General features: G+C 55.2%; 1 protein-coding gene across 2 annotated transcripts in view; it reads left to right on the forward strand.

Moving 5' to 3' along the window:
- The window catches only part of ADAMTS2 (ADAM metallopeptidase with thrombospondin type 1 motif 2), a 223,979-nt gene that overhangs the window by 178,292 nt on the left and 25,728 nt on the right, over positions 1 to 19,959 (forward strand). For both annotated transcript variants that reach the window (XM_021084334.1, XM_003123651.6), the window contains 8 exons: positions 1,074 to 1,230; positions 3,421 to 3,526; positions 4,242 to 4,385; positions 4,926 to 5,058; positions 6,337 to 6,450; positions 12,621 to 12,766; positions 15,953 to 16,128; positions 17,269 to 17,402. In XM_021084334.1, coding sequence (XP_020939993.1) covers positions 1,074 to 1,230; positions 3,421 to 3,526; positions 4,242 to 4,385; positions 4,926 to 5,058; positions 6,337 to 6,450; positions 12,621 to 12,766; positions 15,953 to 16,128; positions 17,269 to 17,402 — 1,110 coding nt within the window. The remainder of the gene's footprint in view (positions 1 to 1,073; positions 1,231 to 3,420; positions 3,527 to 4,241; positions 4,386 to 4,925; positions 5,059 to 6,336; positions 6,451 to 12,620; positions 12,767 to 15,952; positions 16,129 to 17,268; positions 17,403 to 19,959) is intronic.

Below are 19,959 nucleotides of genomic sequence, written 5' to 3' on the forward strand. Positions count from 1 at the left end.
GCAAATGACCACAGTGAACTGGGCGTGAGACTCTTTTCTTTTTCTTTTCTTTTCCTTTTTTTTTTTTTTTTTTTTTTTTTTTTTTTTTTTTTTTTTTTGCTTTTTAGCACCGCACTACAACATATGGAAGTTCTCAGGCTAGGGGTTGAATGGGAGCTATAGCTGCTGGCCTACACAGCCCCAGCAATGCCAGATCTTAGCCGCATCTGTGACCTACACTATAGCTCATGGCAACGCCGGATCCTTAACTCACTGAGCAAGGCCAGGGATTGAACCTGCATCCTCATGGATACTTAGTCAGATTCATTTCTGATGAGCTACGCAGGGAGCTCCTCCCTGAGAGTCTCTTAATTGCAACAGGCAATGCTCCCAGCCTCTCTCCATCACATCTGAAGGAGAAATGGATGAGTCTTCTGTCTTCACTTGGCCAAGGGCTACAGCCTATGCATGGAATGGAGGGGTCTGGGGTGCCCCAGAGAGCAGGGCCCATATGAGGACTGTGGACATGGGCCGGGTGGCAGTGGAGTAGGGGGAGATCCCATTAGAGCTCAGGTGAGCCATGTGGGTGCCAGACCCCCTGGACCCTCTGCCTGGACACCTGTCTGTGAGGAGCCCTTTGAGGCAGGTGGACCCCACGAGGAGGCTGGTGGTCTCAGGCAGATGGAGGAGTAGATTGAAGAAGGGTTGGGCCTGGGGTGCAAGAGGCAGAAGCTTATGGGCAGTTGTTTAGGGGGCTGCCACCAGGCAAGACTTGCTTCAGCCGGGTATTTTTTTTTTGGTCCTTTTGAACCTCAGCTCCACTGACCTAACTTGAGTCCCTTGAGGCCCTTAGACGGCCTCGGAGCTTTGCTCCCACGTCTTGCCAGGAAGTGTGCAGTGACTTCGTGCAGGTGGGTGTGGCCAAGGAGCCTGTCCATCCAATCAGGAGAATGGAGCCAAGTGGGAGGTCCTGAGAGGGACCAGGCTCAGTGTCACGTGGTCCAGGTCCCCAGTCAGTGAGGTCTGCTCAGCTTGCACCTGGACCAGCAGATGCCAACTCCTCTCTCTCTCTCTGTCTTTCCTGCCCCTTGCAGTCCATGAGCCTCATTGAGATCGGAAACCCCTCTCAGAGTCTGGAGAACGTCTGCCGCTGGGCCTACCTGCAGCAGAAGCCGGACACTGGCCACGAGGAGTACCACGATCATGCCATTTTCCTCACCCGGCAGGACTTTGGGCCCTCGGGCATGCAAGGTGAGCCTCGCCCTGCGGGGCCCACAGGAAGGAGGGCGGCTGAGCGTGAGCCCCTGGCAGTCTTGGCCGGGCTGGGAAGGGTGTCCGGGCAAGGGGACCTGTGTCAGGCACCGGGCAAGCACTAGTGCCCTCTTGGCTCTTGAAAACCACCAGGGACTCTGACACTTTCCTCCAGGAAGCCACATCTCCCCGGGGCACAGCAAAGATCAGGAAGAGACCAGACAGGACATGAGGCTGAGCTTCACAGTTGTTTGCTTCCCCTGGTTTTGTTTTTTGTTTGTTTGTTTTTGGTTGTACCCACAGCATGCAGATGTTCCCAGGCCAGGGATCCAACTACCACCACAAAGGCGACCAGAGCCACAGCAGTGACAACTCCAGGTCCTTAACCCACTGCACCACCAGCGAACTCCTCCCCTAGTCTTTTGTTTTTATCTTTTTCAGCCATACCTGCAGCATACAGAAGTTCCCTGGACAGGGATCAAATCCCAGCTGCAGCTGCAACGCAGGACCCATACCACAGCTGCAGCAATGCCAGGTCTCAAACCCCCTGCACCACAGCAGGAACTCCTGGGCTTCTTTATCCTGTCCAGGGGCAAGCGGCAAGGCCCGCTCGCTGGATTTCTTCCTTTTGGAGCAGGGTCTCAGCATCCCACCCTCCCATCACCCTCCTCCTCCCTGTGGCTGTGAATGCTGTCCTGTAAGCCTTCCCTGGGGACAGCTAAAGACACTCTGTGAGCTTGTCTCTGTGGAGGTGCTAGTTCAATCCCCAACCTGGCACAGTGGGGTGCTATAGCTGTGGTGTAAGTGGCAGCTCTGACTCGGATTTGATCCCTGGCCTGGGAGCTTACATTTGCTGTGGGTGAGGCTGAAAAAGAAAAAGAAGGAATTCCCATCTGTGGCTCAGTGGTTCCCCAATCCGACTAGGAACCATGAGGTTGCGGGTTTGATCCCTGGCCTCGTTCAGTGGGTTACAGATCCTGCATTGCCGTGAGCTGTGGTGTAGGTCGCAGCCAAGGCTCGGATCCATTGTTGCTGTGGCTCTGGCTAGACCAGTGGCTATAGCTCCGACTTGACCCCCAGCCTAGGAACCTCCACATACCAAGGGAGAGGCCCTATAAAGACGAAAGACAAAAAAAAAAAAACAAGAAAAAGACAAAGTGTGTGGGGGCGGAGAGGGGAGAGAAAAAGACACCCGTGATCAGGCTCAGCCCAACTGGGGGGACCAGCCAGTCCACAGACCGGTCATACCCCAGAGAGGCCTTCCTGCCTTCCAGCTCCCTGTCAGGCTCCATCCCAGCTGCTTCCTTGGGCCACGCACTGTAACTGGGCCGGTAAAACCCACTGCGTCCCCTCACTGTTACCTGCGAATTCAGCAAGCCCTTGATGGGGTCAGGTGGCGCGGGAGGGTCCTAAGCTCTCCTGTTGTGGGGCATTGCCTCCTGTGCTGCCCTCCCCACCTTCTGCCTGTGGGGGCGTCTTGCCCCTTCCTGACTTGTACCCGACAGACCCTGGGATCCCTCGGCAGGAATGTGGCTCAGAATCTCCTTGGCCAGAGCGCCTGGTTCCCAGGTGGAGGGCTCCTAGGGCCTTGTTGTCTGTGGCTGCTCTGCAGCCCCGTCCAGGTGGCCAGTCCCCTTTCACGACTCAGCTGGGCAGCATGGCACGTCGGCTGTCCAGGCCCAACTCTGCCCTTGAACAGCTCGGGGCCACTGTCACTGCAGCCTTCTCTGCGCTCTGGCCATGGGTCTGACTGGGGTCTCCCGGAACCCAGAGCAGCCACGGGGGAGCCAGAGAAGACCCCCCGAGGGAGTGGGCTCAGGGTGTGTGGTCGGGCACAAGGGCCAGGGTGCCTGCAGCAGCAGCAGGAGGCATGCTGCCCAGGGGCCGAGGGCCACTCAGCCAAGAGGGGGAGGTGGCCTGAAATAGAACAGCGGGCAGGGGGCCACTGAGGGGCACAGCGTCCTGCTAGGTTACACCTGGACTCAGGAAACTGACTGGCTGTGGTGTGGCCCCTGACGGGCACGTGGCTGCCCTGGGTGGGGACGGGGCAGTCTCCTGAGCTGTGCCAGCCAAGGGGGAGGTGACTCTGCTCGTTTTCTCAGAGGATGTTGAGGGGCGTTGGGTTCAAAGTTCCCAGTTAGGGCAGGGTTCTGGACCTGGGAGCTGGAATCGATCTCTGTCTCCTTCCAGGCTATGCTCCTGTCACCGGGATGTGCCACCCTGTCCGCAGCTGCACCCTGAACCACGAGGATGGCTTCTCCTCAGCGTTCGTGGTGGCCCATGAGACTGGCCATGTGTAAGTGGCCTCGCCGTCCCTGCTATCTGGGGAAGGTGGAGGCTCCAGCGTTCCCACTTCTCCTCTGTGCCCTGAGAGGGACAGGCCCTGCACAAACAGCCCTGAAGATGTGATGTCTTGACCCTATGCTGCACAGGGCAGGCCCGAGGCCCCCTTTCTATTAAGGGCCAAGCAGGAGCTGGGGGCTTTCCATCCATTATGCCATTCAAGCCGCTGGGCAGGGGGGTCTCCTTACCCCATGTTACAGATGAGTAACTGAGGCTCTGAGGAAGCCTTGCCCAAGAGCAGAGAGCTGGAGGTGGGGAAGCCACCCCTCTGCCCAGAAGTTGGGGAGAAGGGGACATGCTCCAGGCGCCACCTAAATCTTGGAGCTGTCTAAGCATTGATGGAAAAACTTGCAGGGCTGCTGGGTATGGAGAGGGCACCTCGGCCTCCACTGCATTCTCATGCAGCAGTGCTCCACCTTGGGGACCGGATACCTGAGGGGGCTTCTGCTGGATGCTGTCACCCCAGAATCCCCTGGCTTTAAGAATCTAGCTGGTAGAAAATAGGTACCGCCTGGCCCAGGACAGACCAGGCCAGCTAAGGTCTGGGGTGGTGGTGGGAGCCAGCTGCGGGTGGTTGAGGGTGCCCTCCAGCGTCTCGGCGGAGTGGAGCTGACGGGTGAGTGCAACCAGGTGAGGGTCCAGCAAGGCTGCCTTGGCTCCCCGCACAGGCTGGGCATGGAGCATGACGGGCAGGGCAACCGCTGCGGCGACGAGGTGCGGCTGGGCAGCATCATGGCACCGCTGGTGCAGGCAGCCTTCCACCGCTTCCACTGGTCCCGCTGCAGCCAGCAGGAGCTGAGCCGCTACCTGCAGTGAGTACCACCCCCCATCTCCCAAGGACAACCCCAAAGTGCCAGACTCAGCTCTAGGAGGGCACCTGAGCCCTCAGACCTGGGTCCTCCAGCCAGGAGTGTAGGGGAGGAGCTGGGGGCTGGAGTTCCCATTGTAGCACAGCGGAAACAAATCTGACTAGGCATCATGAGATTGCCGGTTCGATCCCTGGCCTCACTCAGTGGGTTAAGGATCCAGCGTTGCCGTGAGCTGTGGTGTAGTTTGCAGACGAGGCTCAGATCCTGTGTTGCTGTGGCTGTGGTGTAGGCTGGCAGCTGTAGCTCCAATTAGACCCCTAGCCTGGGAACCTCCATCTGCCACGGGTGTGGCCCTAAAAAGACAAAAAAAAAAAAAAAAAGGTGGGGGGTGGGGAGAGCACTTCAGGTCGGTTAGAGGAGATCCTGTTGTTGATGCAGGCAAGACCCCCTCCCCGAGGCTCCATGAGGGGCCTCGGCTGCCTCATGGGCTGGATGGCCAGCCTCACTGAAGGCAGCTTGTGGCGCCCCTGTGTCCCCTCACAGCTCCTATGACTGCCTGCGAGATGACCCCTTCGCCCATGACTGGCCGGCGCTGCCCCAGCTCCCTGGGCTGCACTACTCCATGAACGAGCAGTGCCGCTTCGACTTCGGCCTGGGCTACATGATGTGCACTGCGGTGAGTGTCAGAGCCCGGGACACCTCTGGGGACTGGGGGAAGCCTGCCCCGGACCTGCCTGGCTTCTGGGAGGTAGCTGATGTTGGGGTGACTCCCGAGGACAGGGTGGAGCAGCCCCCCAAAATGGCAGCATCTCCTTCCACGCCCGTCGCTCCTGACCTAGTTGGTACCCAGTGCCCTCCTGGCTCATCTAGACATGGTCCAGGGCAGGGAGCACACAGGTGACAAGGACTATGACCTGGAGATCAGCAAGGGATTGGGGGGGGACCTAATGAGATCCATGTGAGGGCTTCCCGGAGTAAGTGAGGTATAAAGTGGCTAAGTGGGAGGAGGAGGCATTCCAGAAGTCAGGGACGACATGTGCGAAGGCTTAGAGGTAAAGCAACATAGCAAGCAACACAGCAAGCAGAGGCAACATAGCAAGCAGTTGTTCCCCAGTGTCCAGTGCCAGGACAGAGCTGTCGCTTATCAGAACTGAGTGTGTCTGCCGATCGAGGCTCACCCCGTGAGTGGCAGGGGCTTTAGTGATGGTTAGTGTTTGCTCTGTGCTCATCTCAACTGCAAAAAAGGAAGTAAACAAAGCAGTCCCCTTTTATAGATGAGGAAACTGGGACCCATAGAGGTTGGGTAACCAGCCCAAGGCCACACAGGAGCAAGTGGTGGACTTGGGTGTTGATGCAGGTAGTCCAGCCCCTTGCACAATGGCCTAAGGAACAGAGTGGGCTTGATTCTTAGCACGGTGACTCACTGGGATGGAGCGCTCTGGAAAGGGGAGTGGCATAGCCAGATCTGAGTTTCAGCGGGACGAAGTTATGGAGGAAGGGCCATGAGGACGGAAACAGAAGTCCAGAGGACTTACTGGAGCAGAGGGGAGGGCTCCGGGAGGGATTCAGGTGGCGGAGTGTTCAACAGGAGAACCGCTGGTATGACAGCCCCTCCCATCTGGGCCAGAGGGATGCCATCCAGCCTTTACGCCAAGTACACTGGTGCCCAGCTTTCGGTTCAGGCTCCATGAGAGGTGCAGCCACCAAGGCTGGAGGCTGGAGGCTGGGGAGGCCAAGCAGCCCCCATGAAGGTCATGAAGCACCGTGCTGTATACTCAAGGTTCTCACAGCCGCAGAATCACACAGAGTTCTGGGCACCACACAGGCCTGTCATGGGCAGCCGAGTCCTTCCTGGCTCTGCAGCTGTGTAGGAGGACACTGGATGACAGGTTGGCACCCTGGAGGGTCCCCGAAGTGGGAGGTGAACTGGCTAGCTGCTGGTGCTCTCTTCCAGTTTCGGACCTTCGACCCCTGCAAGCAGCTGTGGTGCAGCCACCCTGATAACCCCTACTTTTGCAAGACCAAGAAGGGGCCCCCTCTGGACGGGACCATGTGTGCACCTGGCAAGGTGAGTCGGGCAGAGGGCAGGCACTGTGACAGAGATCTCCAGGGACAGGCCCCACAGGGCCCTCGGAGTAGGGCTGGGGGCCTTCTCGGGCGACCCCTGCCTCCTTTCTAGTAACCCCGCACTCCACACTCCAGAGTCTCTGCCCCTGAACTTCCAAGCACTTTCTTCTGTTGGAGGGAACCTGGTGTCTCAGAACTCCTTGCTGTGCTTCAAGCTCCCCCTCAGAATGCCCTCCTCTGAGAACCAGGTTTAGGGTTCCAGCAGCCTTTGGTCCACTCTGTACACTGTGGGTGACTGGGTCACCTCACCTTGAGGCCCACGTTCTGGTGGCCACTGGATCCCCAGGCCCAGCATTAAGCTTGGCCTCTCCATCTTCTGTGCCATGGCCTTTGCCTCCTGGTGGGCAGACTTGGCTCTGGAGGTAGCTGGATGGCCACCCACTAGCACCTGCCTGCTGCCCCAAGCCCATTTCCCACCTTTTGGTATAAGGAGCAGAAAGAAAAGCTTCTCATTCCCCCAGCCTTCCAGCACAAACTCCGAGCCTGATTCTTACTGGTTCAAATGAAATCACATGTCCAATCCTTGGCCAATCGCTTGCTGGGGGCCTGGCTTATGCAGATGAGCTTGAACGTGGGATAGCACCCAGTGGGGGTTCAGCCCACCCAAGCCACCCAGATGAGCAGCACTGGGCGAGACCTGGGAGAGCGTGCTGTGTACCCCAACATCAGGTCTAGAGAGGCACCGTAACCACGAGGGCCTGCCTGAGGTTCCTCCACCACAGGCATGAAATTCTGCTTTATTCTTGTCCCTGGTGGAGCTTCTTAAAGATATGTATTTCCTGGTCCACCCTGAAGGTTTTAGTTTGGGATAAGGATTAAGAATTGTTTTATTTTTAGGGAGTTCCCGTCGTGGCGCAGTGGTTAACGAATCCGACTAGGAACCATGAGGTTGCAGGTTCGATCCCTGGCCTTGCTCAGTGGGTTAACGATCCGGCGTTGCCGTGAGCTGTGGTGTAGGTTGCAGACGTGGCTCTGATCCAGCGTTTCTGTGGCCCTGGTGTAGGCCAGCGGCTTCAGCTCCTATTAGGCCCCTAGCCTGGGAACTTCCATATGCCGCGGGAGCGGCCCAAGAAAAGACAAAAAAAAAAAAAAAAAAAAAAGAATTGTTTTATTTTTGGATTTTCCCTGTGGCTCACAACAAGAATTGTTTTATTTTTGTTTTTCATTTGTAAACATGGAGTAAAATTCACATAACATAAAATTCACTACTTTGACCACTTAAAAGTGTGTAATTCAGGAGCTCCCACTGTGGCTCACTGGTTAACAATCCCGACCAGTATCCATGAGGACACGGGTTCAATCCCTGGCCTTGCTCAGTGGGTTAAGGATCCAGCATTGCCGTGAGCTTCAGTGTAGGTCACAGACATGGATCGGATCCCATGTGGCTGTGGCTGTGGTGTAGGCTGGCAGCTGTAGGTTCGATTCAACCCCTAGCCTGGGAACTTCCATATGCCGTGGGTGCAGCCCTAAAAAGACCCCAAAAAAGTGTGTAATTCAGTGGTGTTTAGTACATTCACAATGTTGTGCAACCATCACCACTACCATCTAGTTTCCAGAACTTTCTGTCACCCCAAATGGAGACCTCATTAATCAGTCTCCTCCCTCTTCCCCTTCTCTTTCCAGCTCCTGGTAACTACTAATCTGCTTTCTGTCTCTATGGATTTGCCTAACCCGGAATTTCATATAAGTGGAATGATATATTCCTTTTATGTCTGTCTTCTTAGCATAGTATCTTCAAGGTTCATCTGTGTTAGATGAACCTTGAAGTGCTTTGTTCTTTTTTGTGGCCAAATACTATTCCACGATATGGATATAACACGTTTGTTTATTCATTCACCATTTGGTGGACACTTGGGTTTTTCCCACCTTTTTATATTTGTCAATAGTGCTGCTGTGAATATTCCTCTGTGTGTTTTTTTGTTTAAAGACATGGAATCGGTATTTGAAGAGGTGCCCCAAGTGGTTTAGCTGTGCCCTCTGACTTAATGAACTGTCAAGTTTGAAGATAAGATGTTCTTAGTATTTCTCCAGGAACCTAGTAATGCCAGAATGGACCTCGTAACCCTCTTCCCTGCAGGAGCTCGATGGAGGGTACAGCATGCCCCCAAACATTTGCCATTAACTCCATTGGGGAGCTCAGTAAAAGCTGAGCTGAAGGAGTTCCCTGGTGGCTCAGCAGGTTAAGGATCCAGTGTGGTCATTTTTGTAGTGCAGGTTTGATCCCTGGTTCGGGAACTTCCATTTGCCACTGGCACAGCCACAAAAAAAAAAAACTGAGCTGGAGAATGAGACTAGCTCAGGATGTCTTCCTACCCCAGGCTGTCTATCCCTCCTAGTCCAGCCCTGGGTGGGGAGAGGATGGGTAGAGTGAGAGCAGACCCTGTGCAGGTGTGCTTGCTCAGGGGTGTGGGACTGGCCCTCATGCAGGAACCCTAGCCACTGACCAAATGTGGGCCAAAGAGTGCCTGACCCCCCAGGTGACTGGCCCCTTTTTCCTGGGCAGGAGGAGTGTGGGGGGCGGTGGGGGGGGGGTCTGGTGTGGAAGGTGGGCAGATATGGCTAAAGTCCCCTTTCTCACAGAAAGCACTGACCTGGCAATGGCCCTTCACTCTTTGGCAGCAGGACCTTTCATTCATTTAGCCCAGTAAAAACCCCATCATTTTATGTATTGGAAAATACGGTTGTGCTGATTGAGGAGGTGGAGCTAGGGCTTAGCTCAGCCTGCCTGGGTTCACAGGGAGCACAGGCAGAAAGCTCAACTAGATCAGGGATATCCCATGTGTGGAGAGAGATGAGGGAGGGTCCCTCCCAGGGTCGATGGATGAGAACCCTCTGCCTGTGTGTGCTTGTATATTTCAGTATCTTACCTAACACAGTACAATCTTATATTTGGAAAGCAATCTTCCTTTATCTCTTCCTTTCCTGCAAGAACAGCCACAGGGGCTAGGAGAGAGGCGAGGACAGAGCAGGGGGAAGATCTGGGCAGGTTGGAGAAATAGCAGCTCATCTCAGGGACCCAGGCTGCGCCACACTCAGGTGGCCCTCTCCGTCCCTCTCTGCCCTCACCCCAAAGCCCCCAGGGCAGGGGTGGCACAGCTCTCAGGCTCTGCCCGGGCTCCTTGTCCGCCGTGGGCCATCCCAAGCGTGCTCCCCCATCTTGGCGTCCATCACCAGGTTATACCTCTGCATACAGTCTTCTGTACCCACCATCTCCCAGAGGTGCAACGGGGTAGCTATAGTCCATCAGCAGACGTGACCTGGAGAGAAGAGAGCAGAACCATAGTTGAGCAGCTTCCGCTCTGTGCCCTTCGGTTTCACGGCTCATTCACTGTCTGCCTGGGCTGCACACTGTAGGGCAGGGAGGGCAGGGTGCAGAGCCCTGGGCCTCAGTGAGATGAAGTGGTGAGGATCTGGCCAGTGGGTACACACCTTTCTATGAATCAAGAGTTTGAGGGGGGCGGTGAGCTTGTGCTCTTGGACAAAGATGTGGGCAGTGGACCTGAGGACTAAGCCGATTCATCACCTCAGCTCGGTATTCATTCATTCATTCATTCATGCACTCATGTGTTCATCCACCTGTCTGGGTGTCAGGCCCACGCTGCCTCCAAGAGACCTCACTGTCTATGGGGGACAGCTGTGAATATGACAGGGCAGCCGTGACTCAGTGCTGAGGGAAGGGATGGGGAGTGGCCTGTCGGGAGCTCAGAGGACCTTCCAGGTCAGTGACCCCAACCAAAGCCTGAAGAATGGAAAGAAATAGGACCAGCACTCCAGGGCGGGGCCCTCACTGAGTGGGCGCAAGGCGAGGAGGGCCAGGGAGGGTAGATGTGAGGAGCAGAATGCATTAATTCAACTCTATTGTTTAAAATACAGTGTTGGGGGAGTTCCCGTCGTGGCGCAGTGGTTAACGAATCCGACTAGGAACCATGAGGTTGGGGGTTCGATCCCTGGCCTTGCTCAGTGGGTTAACGATCCGGCGTTGCCGTGAGCTGTGGTGTAGGTTGCAGACGTGGCTCGGATCCCACGTTGCTGTGGCTCTGGCGTAGGCCAGTGGCTGCGGCTCCGATTCGACCCCTAGCCTGGGAACCTTCATATGCCGCGGGGACGGCCCAAAGAAATAGCAAAAAGACAAAAAAAAAAAAAAAATACAGTGTTGGAATTCCCCCTGTGGTGCAGTGAATTAATGATCTGGCTTGTCTTTGTGGCCGCCCCGGTTTGAGTTCCAGCCCAGCACAGTGGGTTAAGGATCTGGCGTTGCCGCAGCTGCAGCATATGTGGAAGCCTCGGCTTCGATTCAGTCCCTGGCCTGGGAACTTCCACAGGCCGTAGGTGTGGCTGAGAAAGGAAAAAAATATATATAGTGTATTACTAGAGAAATTGAGAAGTAGTAAGTCCAACCCATGGGGATGATTGCCATTGAAAAGACGGTTTGTTCCTCACAAATCCCAAAGGGAGGAGCCACAGGAGGGCCACACAAGGAAATGCCAGGATGGGTTGGAGAGCAGAGGTGGTCGAGAACCGCAGCACCTGCAGAAAGGAACAGCAAGGCCAGGAAAGCGGTCTTAGGATTGGCTAGCATCAGTGATTTCAGTGGGCTCTAGGGTATAGGGGCTGCCCCTAGTCATCTGGTACCTGGCCCTGGAGTGGTTAAGACAAGAGGATAAGGGAGTTCCCGTCATGGCGCAGCAGAAATGAATCCGACTAGGAACCATGAGGTTGCAGGTTCCCTGGCCTTGCTCAGTGGGTTCAGGATCCGGAGTTGCCGTGAGCTGTGGTGAAGGTCAGAGACACAGCTTGGATCTTGTGTTGCTGTGGTTGTGGTGTAGGCTGGCGGCTACAGCTCTGATTAGATCCCTGGCCTGGCAACCTCCTTATGCCACAGGTGCTGCCCTAAAAAGCAGAACAAATTTTTAAAAAATTTAAAGAGAGAGAGAATGCAAAGCCTTTTAAAAAAGACTGACCATGGGCTCTCCTGAGAAGGCATGGTGGTTCTGATTGCATCAGTTTCACAAGGTGCTTGTGGAACCTGAGTGTCTGTGCTGAGTGGGAAAAGCCAGTGGCTATTTTGGAGAATCGAGGATTATTAAACGTGGTGGTAAAAATTTCTAACTTCGTAGCCTTCCTATCTGGAGAATAAACTCCTTTAAATAAATTTAAAAAAAGAAATATAGTTCATTTACAATATCATGTTAGTTTCAGGTGTACAGCAAAGTGATTCAGAATGCGTGTGTATATATATGTATGTATATATATATGGAACTTTGGTAGAAAAGGCAGATGCTTTAAAAACAGTCTTAATCTATTGTTGAGGAAATAATCGTTCTTGCTTTTAATGACCTTTTATAATGAAACAGCTTTAAAATTAACAAAGCACAGGGCAGTATGACCACTAAAGAATATATGTGTGTATACATTCTTTTTCAGATTCTTTTCCATTATACGTTATTGTAAGATATTGAATATACTAAATACAGTTCCCTGTGCTATACAGTCAGTCCTTGTTGTTCCAAATTATTTATGTATGTATGTATATATTTATTTATTCTTTTTATGGCCACACTTGTGGCATATGGAGGTTCCCAGGCTAGGGGTCCAATCGGAGCTGTAGCCGCCGGCCTGCACCACAGCCACAGGAAAGAAGGATCTGAGCCACGTCTGTGACCTACACCACAGCTCATAGCAACGCCAGATCCTTAGCCCACTGAGCCAGGCCAGGGATTGAACCTGTGTCCCCATGTACACTAGTCAGATTCATTACCGCTGAGCCACAACGAGAACTAAATTGCTTTTTTACTTAAGTAGATCTTATATGTCTCTTGAGTCCCTGCCTTGATGTGCTGCTTACATCTTTATAAATGGCCCTGTGTCACCAGGCTGGCTGGTGGCTTCACGCCGCAGATGAAGGTGTGGGGCGGGCGCTGGCTGATGGACAGAGTAGGTGGAACAAGGCGCAGAGGATAGTGGTCGGGGGAGCTGGGTGGACCAACACCCGACCAGGCCCTGAGCTTCTAGGGGTGAGTGGGGTCCGAGCTCCCTGTGCCTCCAGGGCCTGGTAGTCATCACGGGCGCTCCAGGCTGAAGAGCGGGGGCATGTGACCTTGTGCCTTTCAGCACTGCTTTAAAGGACACTGCATCTGGCTGACACCTGACATCCTCAAACGAGACGGCAACTGGGGCGCCTGGAGTCCCTTCGGCTCCTGCTCCCGCACCTGCGGCACGGGTGTGAAGTTCAGGACCCGCCAGTGCGACAATCCACAGTGAGTTGGCTCTGATATGTTCCAGCCTTCCTGGGTGGCAGCTGCAGCCTCCAAGGCCCCTCGCCAGCCCACCCTATCCTCCAAGGCCTCTGCAGACCTCAGTTCTGGAGAGGGTGTGAGGGCAGGCAGCCCAGGCCCATCTCACCTTCCCTGGGAGGGGGCTGAGACTTCGGGGAGGGCTCACGCCACACAGGCTGCTGGGAGCAGAGTCAGCCCTGGAGCCTTGGAAAGCTGGTCCCCTCACCGGACCGTCTGGGGTCATTCCCCGCTCCTGGCCCACATCCTACTCCAGACACAACCTGCTCTGCTCTTCTTGGTGGAGGGTGTCAAGGACAGAAGGTGGGGCACTGGGCATAAAGACAGGGGCTCTCTCCAGTGCCCCCTGTGGCGCAGTGGGTTAAGAATCCAACTGCAGGAGTCCCCGCCATGGCTCAGCAGTAATGAACTGACTAGTCACCAGGAGGACATGGGTTCAATCCCTGGCCTTGCTCAGTGGATTAAGGATCCAGCATTGCTGTGAGATGTGGTGTAGGTCACAGATGTGGCTCGGATCCCGCATTGCTGTGGCTGTGTGTAGGCTGGCAATTACAGCTCCAATCCGACCCCTAGCCTGGGAACTTCCATATGCCACAGGTGCATATGGAAAAGACAAAAAGAAAGAAAGAAAAAAAAATCCAACTGCAGCAGCTCGGGTTGCTGCAGAGGCGTGGGTTTGATCCTCAGCCAGGCACAGTGGGTTAAAGGATCTGGCATTGCCGCAGCTGTGGCTGGGATTAAATCCCTGGCCAGGGAACTTCCAAATGCTGCAGGTGGGGCCATAAGATATTTAAAAAAGAAAAAAAAAAAAAAGAGGAGGGTTCTGTTAGGCCCGAGGGTACCAGGAGCATGGGCAGGGGAGCAGCTGTTTGCAATCAGGTGAGAGGCAGAGTCAGCCACATGCCACCCTTGCCCACCTGCCCAGAGGAGAGACAGCCTGCAGAGGCTGCCTGTGGGCGTGCTGGACTTCCTCCTCCACCCACGCTACTTCTCCTGCTGCTCGTGCAGGCCCCATGCCCTGGGCCAGCCTCAGAGCTCCCCTGGCTCCCCTCAGGCACCCCTCAGGCTATTAAACTTGCTTTGAGATCTACAAGACAGGAAGTCAGACGCTCAGAGGCTACGGGGTGCTGGGCAAGGACTGCCAGTTCCCATCTCAGGTGCAGCGCCCGGCATGCAGCAAGCACTCAGCACAGGGGATCAGTCTCTGCTGTGCCTTCAACGCACTGAGGAGTAACTCGGGTCCAGGGCGCACAGCAGGAAGAGTAGATCATGCCTCCCCCGCCCCTCCCCCGGGCCCGAGCTGACCAGGCCCTGACTCCTCATGCCTGATGCTGGGTCCAGCACACTTACCCCCAGGTCCAGCCCTGGGAGATCATGCAGGCTTGGGGGACCCGAGGGGCTCTGTTCTGTCTGTCCCCACCTGCCCACTCTAGGGAATTTTTTACCCCACTGGTTGGCCCAGCCGCCTTGGTGGCAGCAAGGGACAGGGGCAGCAATGACGTGAGCAGAACTGCCAGGCCTGCCTGTGAGCCCATCTATTCACAAACACTGTTAGGCTCAGAGAGTAGCCAACCCCTGGCTAGTGCCAGCCCTCACTCCACGTCAGTGACCAGATGTGCCACACGGAGCTCTGGCCAGGGTTCATTTTCACCAGTCTCACGCACAGCCATGGGGGCACAGCTGCAGTGCCCGGAGCATGTTGGGGTTCACAGACCCCGCACAGCCTCTTTGTCTGCAGTGCCAGGGGCCTCCCCTTTCATGCATCCTCCTGGAGACCACGGCTGAGCCTCACACTGCCCCTCCCCATCTTTAGTTACTGCTCCCTGCGTTTTCCCGGGACAATGGGGACAGCATGAAGACCCCAGAGTTCCCAGCTGCTCCCCCACAACCGGTGCTCGCTGGGTTGAGCTCCCTCTGTGGTCTTCACCGTGCCCTCTCCTTGCAATGAATGAAACTGCAATCTACAGCGCGAACTTGAGCGCTTCACTTTCTCTTCCTCCCCAGCCTCTCCTGAATTCTCCAGCTCACACTCTCTTTTGGAATTCTCATGAATTTCTGTTCAAATCTGTGTGGCTCCTGCCTGGGCTGGCCAGGGACTCCAGCGACAGCCCGGCCCCTTCCTGCAGTTTCCCTCTGCCCAAGAGCCTGTGCTCCCCACACCTACACCACGGCCTGCAGCCCCTCCTGGCAACACCCTTGTGGGTGTTGTCATTGGTCTGTGGTCCCATCAGTTCCTCTGGTGTAAATCTCAAAAGCCACCTTTTCTTGCATGGTCCCCACCAAATACTGAGGCCCTGTGGCTCTTTCTCCACCAATTTCTCAGTTCGTTATTTCTACCAACTTCCCCTGAGAACACAGCACCATTCAAGGGGCCTCTTGGAAGCCAGCTCCTTCCACTGTCCTCTCTGCTGTGCTAAACGATACAGCCCTCATCACAGGCAGAGCATGACTTTTGCCCAGGTCTCAGGCGGGCCTCGGGTTCCACTTGGCTCTGCCATGCCTGGCAGGTGGCGACACTGAAGCCCCCCAGCTCCTGCCCCAGCCCATCACCCTGCCTGCCAGAGCCTTCTGCTGGCCACCAGCCAGGTGCTTTTGCTGTGGGGTTAGTGCTTTGTGGACTGGTACTGCTCTCAGCCAAGTGAGGAAATTACAGAAATGCAGCCCGAGTTTTCTCAAGACGGAGCAGAGCCAGGGGCTGGCGTGTCTATTGTGCCCCAGCCTTGTGAGGAACACTAGCAACCGGGCTCCACTGCTTGACAGTTTCTCTGAGTTCCCACCCTGTGTGAGGCCCAGGCCCTGCCCGGCTGTAGGAGGAATTCACCTGGCCCCTCCCCCATGGGGTTGGTGGCAGGAGGCGCAGCAGAGCATAAACATCCAGTTGCAGCTCACTGTCAGTTCGCAGCCACAGCGACAGGACGGGTGGGGTGGGGGTGCACAGAGCTGAGTAGATGCTCCCTTTCCAGGGCCCTCGAGGGAGGATTACCAGCCCCTTCTAGACCTGATGCTCCAAGGCTCTGGAGCCTGGGGATTGCCCATGTCCTGCAGGTAGAGCTGCCCCCCACCCCTCCCCCAAGGCTCAGGGATTCCCTCCCACAAGTGGCCCCCGAGTGCTGGCACCGAGCTGCAAGGCCTCTCTGCTTTCTCCTCCAGCCCAGCCAATGGAGGCCGCACCTGTTCAGGCCTTGCCTACGATTTCCAGCTCTGCAACTCCCAGGACTGCCCTGACGCCCTGGCCGACTTCCGCGAGGAGCAGTGCCGACAGTGGGACCTGTACTTCGAGCACGGTGACGCCCAGCACCACTGGCTTCCCCACGAGCACCGGGATGGTGAGCCCCAGGGGATGTGGGCGCTCAGCAGACTGGCCGGGGCTCTCTGGGCCACTTACATGGACACACCGGGCTGCCAGCAGAGCCCACCCGGGCGGGGTGGCTGCCGGGACCCACTCCTGGGTTGAGGGCTTATAGCAGAACTAGAGTCTCAGAAGAGCCTGAGACAACGCCCCCACCCACCCCAGGCCTGGCAGCAGGGGAGAAGGCAGGGTGCAACTGATCCCAGGCTCCTGCAGCCACCCAGTGGACAAGGCTGGAGTTGCGCCGAGGGGGACGTTGGTGGAGTCGACCAAAGAATTGGGTGACATCTAACCTCTCCTCTTTCGGTGGGAACTCTCAGTTCCAAGTGAGTTGAACTGGCTTAAGCATCAAAAGAAATTTGTTGGCTCCTGGAACTGAAAAGTCTGGTAGCTTCAGGCATGAGAGTGTTTATATTTCATGTGAGTTCTCCTCCCACCTTATGATGGAGAAACAGTTTCTGTTCCTTCCGCGCATTGGGCAGGGGGGCGGGGGGTGGGTACTTGGGCCTGCCCTACTGTATCCGGCACCCATGTGTGTCACACCAGCCTGTTGAAAGCCCCACAGGGACGTGCAGGGAGGGAGTGCCAGAGCAGACAGGGTCCCCTTCTCAGGGGGAGGCTGTGGTCTGGCAGAAAATCAAGTAAGAATTTCTGTTTTAGTGATTTCTGAGATAACTGCTGAGAAGGGAAGGTGCCAGGGACAGGAAACTGAATCAAGGGGCATCTGGGGGTTTCAGAGAAGGTTGGCTGAAGAGGGTCTTCGGGAAGAAACCTGGCAAACACCCATTTGCCTTTCCCCTGGGGGGGGGGGGGTCTGGGGATCTGCAACCTGGTACCAACAACAGGCTGGCTCGGTTGGGAGAAGCTCAGTCCCATGCACCAGGGTCGCAGAGAGGACTCCAGGCACCTGCCTGATTCCCACCTTTCCCCTTTCTCTTCCACCACCACCCCTGCCCCCGTGGGAGGAGGAGGGCGGGTGAACCGTGAGAAGACCCTAGGGGTTGGGAGTTTCTCCTTAACAAGGTGCTTCTCTTGAGCGGACTTGGGAAAGAAGCTGCTGGCAAAGTGAGCGGTGCTGCCGGCTGTCCTTGCCAACACCCCGCTGCTTCCCTTCCAGCTAAGGAGAGATGCCACCTCTACTGCGAGTCCAAGGAGACTGGGGAGGTGGTGTCCATGAAGCGCATGGTACACGATGGCACGCGCTGCTCCTACAAGGACGCCTTCAGCCTCTGTGTGCGCGGGGACTGCAGGGTGAGTGCCTGGAGGCCAGCACTGTGGGGACAGGAGCAGGGCCAGCCACCACTCAGGGCCTCGGCTTCCTGGGTGTTGGGAGGCTCCACCGAGGTTGAGCATGCAAAGTGCTGCAAAAGACACCTGGATCAGGGTGGGTCTCAGCAGATGTCGTTTCCTGCCCCCAACTCCCTCCCATCTCCCTCCCCCCAACATCCCGCAACCCTCCACCTCATCTCCCTGCACTCTGCTGGGCATCGGACAGCTTACACGTGATCAATAGAGTAGCCCACCTTGGATCCAGTTGGTTTGGCTCTTTGTAGAAATGCCCTGCTGTGTCTTCTGTTACTGTCACATCCTTGGCTTCAATCTTAGGCTGTCCCAAGAAACAGCCGTGGGGCATACCCAGCATACAGTAGTAACATGAGTGCAGACCTGCCTCTGCCTCTAGAAACACCTGGAAGCCTCTGGAGTTTGTGTAGATGAGATTGATTGCAGGTGTCCTGGGGGCTGCCTCTTTTCTTACCTTCTTGAGGAGTGAGCATCTTCAGGATGCCTGGCAGAAAGCCTGGTGGGGTGCTGGGGGCCCCCAGGAGGAGGTGGGGGCAGGGCAGTTGGCAGTCTCTCCATGCACGTGATTTCAGTAGGACCGAAGCCCCAGGTGAAGGAAGCAGCAGGGGGCAGGGAAGAGTCTGGCTCAGCTTCAGCCTGGCAGGGAGGCCAGGCCACATCTGGAGTCTGCTCAGGTTCCAAATACGCAACCAAATCCTTCAAAACAAAGACGCCCGTGTCTCCCCTGTGCCTGTGGGATTTTGATTTATGGAGGTGACCAAATGTCATCACCCAGAGACGTCAGTGCCATTGAAAGAACTCATCACCTACACTTCTTGAGGGAAGGGCAGGCTGCCCTGTTCAGGGCCACGTGGAGAAGCACCAGGTTCTGTTGGGAGGCAGAAAGGAGCAGGGGAAGGTCTGAGCCACAGCTTTTATTGGGGTTTCCACAGGAGAGGCAAGGCAGGGCAGAGTAAATAGCCTGGGACTGGTCAGTTTGAATACTTCCGGCAGGTTTGGGCAGGTGTGGTCTCCAGCTTCCTGGTACCTGGCCCTGGGATGATTTAGGGCAGAGACATATTGGCTTGGTGTGTGAGGATTCAATAAAGGGGGTGGTTGGAGGAATCAGTTGGTTTATGTTTAAAAGGTATGCCCTCTTTTCTGTCCCTAAGAACTGGCTAGCTAGTCCTGGGAGGGGCAGGCTCTCCCTGGACAGCAAGATTTTCAAGACGTCAAAGAAAATATTCAAAACAGTGATTGAGACAGGTGGGAGCTGGGAAAACGTTCAACAATGGAAGGAGCTTTAGAGGGCAGCTGCAAATAGGATACAAACTGAACAGAGAAGAGGGAACAGCCGCTCACCCTCTTAGGGGGCATGGCTAGAGCTTCATTCTTGACATGGACAGCTGGGGCAGAATAAGGTATGTCCTTGGTTACTGAATAGTTAATAGCAGGATGATAGATTTTTGTATAGTTAGAAAATGTTTACATTTATATATGATCATATTGCAAAAGTTAAGGGAAAACAGAGACAGAAAGGAAAGATTGAACACACACAAGAGAGGAGTTCCCTGGTGGCCTATTGGTTAAGGATCTAGCGTTGTCACTGTATGCCCTGGCGCAGCCCCCCCAAAATTAAAAAACAAAACAGCACACACACACAAAGGAAATAAGAGTAACAAAATGAAAGGTAAGAGTTTTTGGTTTTTTTTGTCTTTTTGCTATTTCTTTGGGCCGCTCCACGGCATATGGAGGTTCCCAGGCTAGGGATCGAATCGGAGCTGCAGCCACCAGCCTCCGCCAGAGCCACAACAGCTTGGGATCCGAGCCGCGTCTGCAACCTACACCACAGCTCGGCAATGCTGGATCATTAACCCACCGAGCAAGGGCAGGGACCGAACCCACAACCTCGTGGTTCCTAGTCGGATTCGTTAACCACTGAGCCACGACGGGAACTCCCGAAAGTCTTCTTTTAAAAGAATATAATATCCAAGCGGATGCTGTCCATGAGAGAATATCAAAACGCAATGACTCAGGAAGGTTCAAAGTGAAATAACAGCAAAAGGCACATCCAGAGACTAAAGACACGCATGCATGTGCACACACGGCATGAAATCAGGAATTAAATGAGGCCATAAAGATTCTGATTCCAATTCCAGTTTGGAGGATTTTTTTCCTCCAGTTGTCCAACAAGCAGTTCTGACACTAGCTGGAGTTCTACACGTTAACTCAATTCTGATACCATCTCCTGGAGATAATATCAGATCCCACGGGGTCAGGCTGCCTCCCTCCGCCCACCGCCCCACCTCAGATGCCAATGGCGAGTCCAGGTTGTCACCTGTGCTTCCGACCAACGGGCCGTAGATGGGAAGTTCCAACAGCCCCATTGATTCATTTGCTAGGGTGGCTCACGATCTCAGAAAAACATTTAATTACTAGATGACCAGTTTACTATAAAAGGATATAGCCCAGGATCAGCCAGATGGAAGAGATGCTTAGAGCAAGGTATGCAGGAAGGAGAACGGAG

This window comes from Sus scrofa, chromosome 2 (genome assembly GCF_000003025.6).
Source record: "Sus scrofa isolate TJ Tabasco breed Duroc chromosome 2, Sscrofa11.1, whole genome shotgun sequence".
NCBI classification, from domain to species: domain Eukaryota; kingdom Metazoa; phylum Chordata; class Mammalia; order Artiodactyla; family Suidae; genus Sus; species Sus scrofa.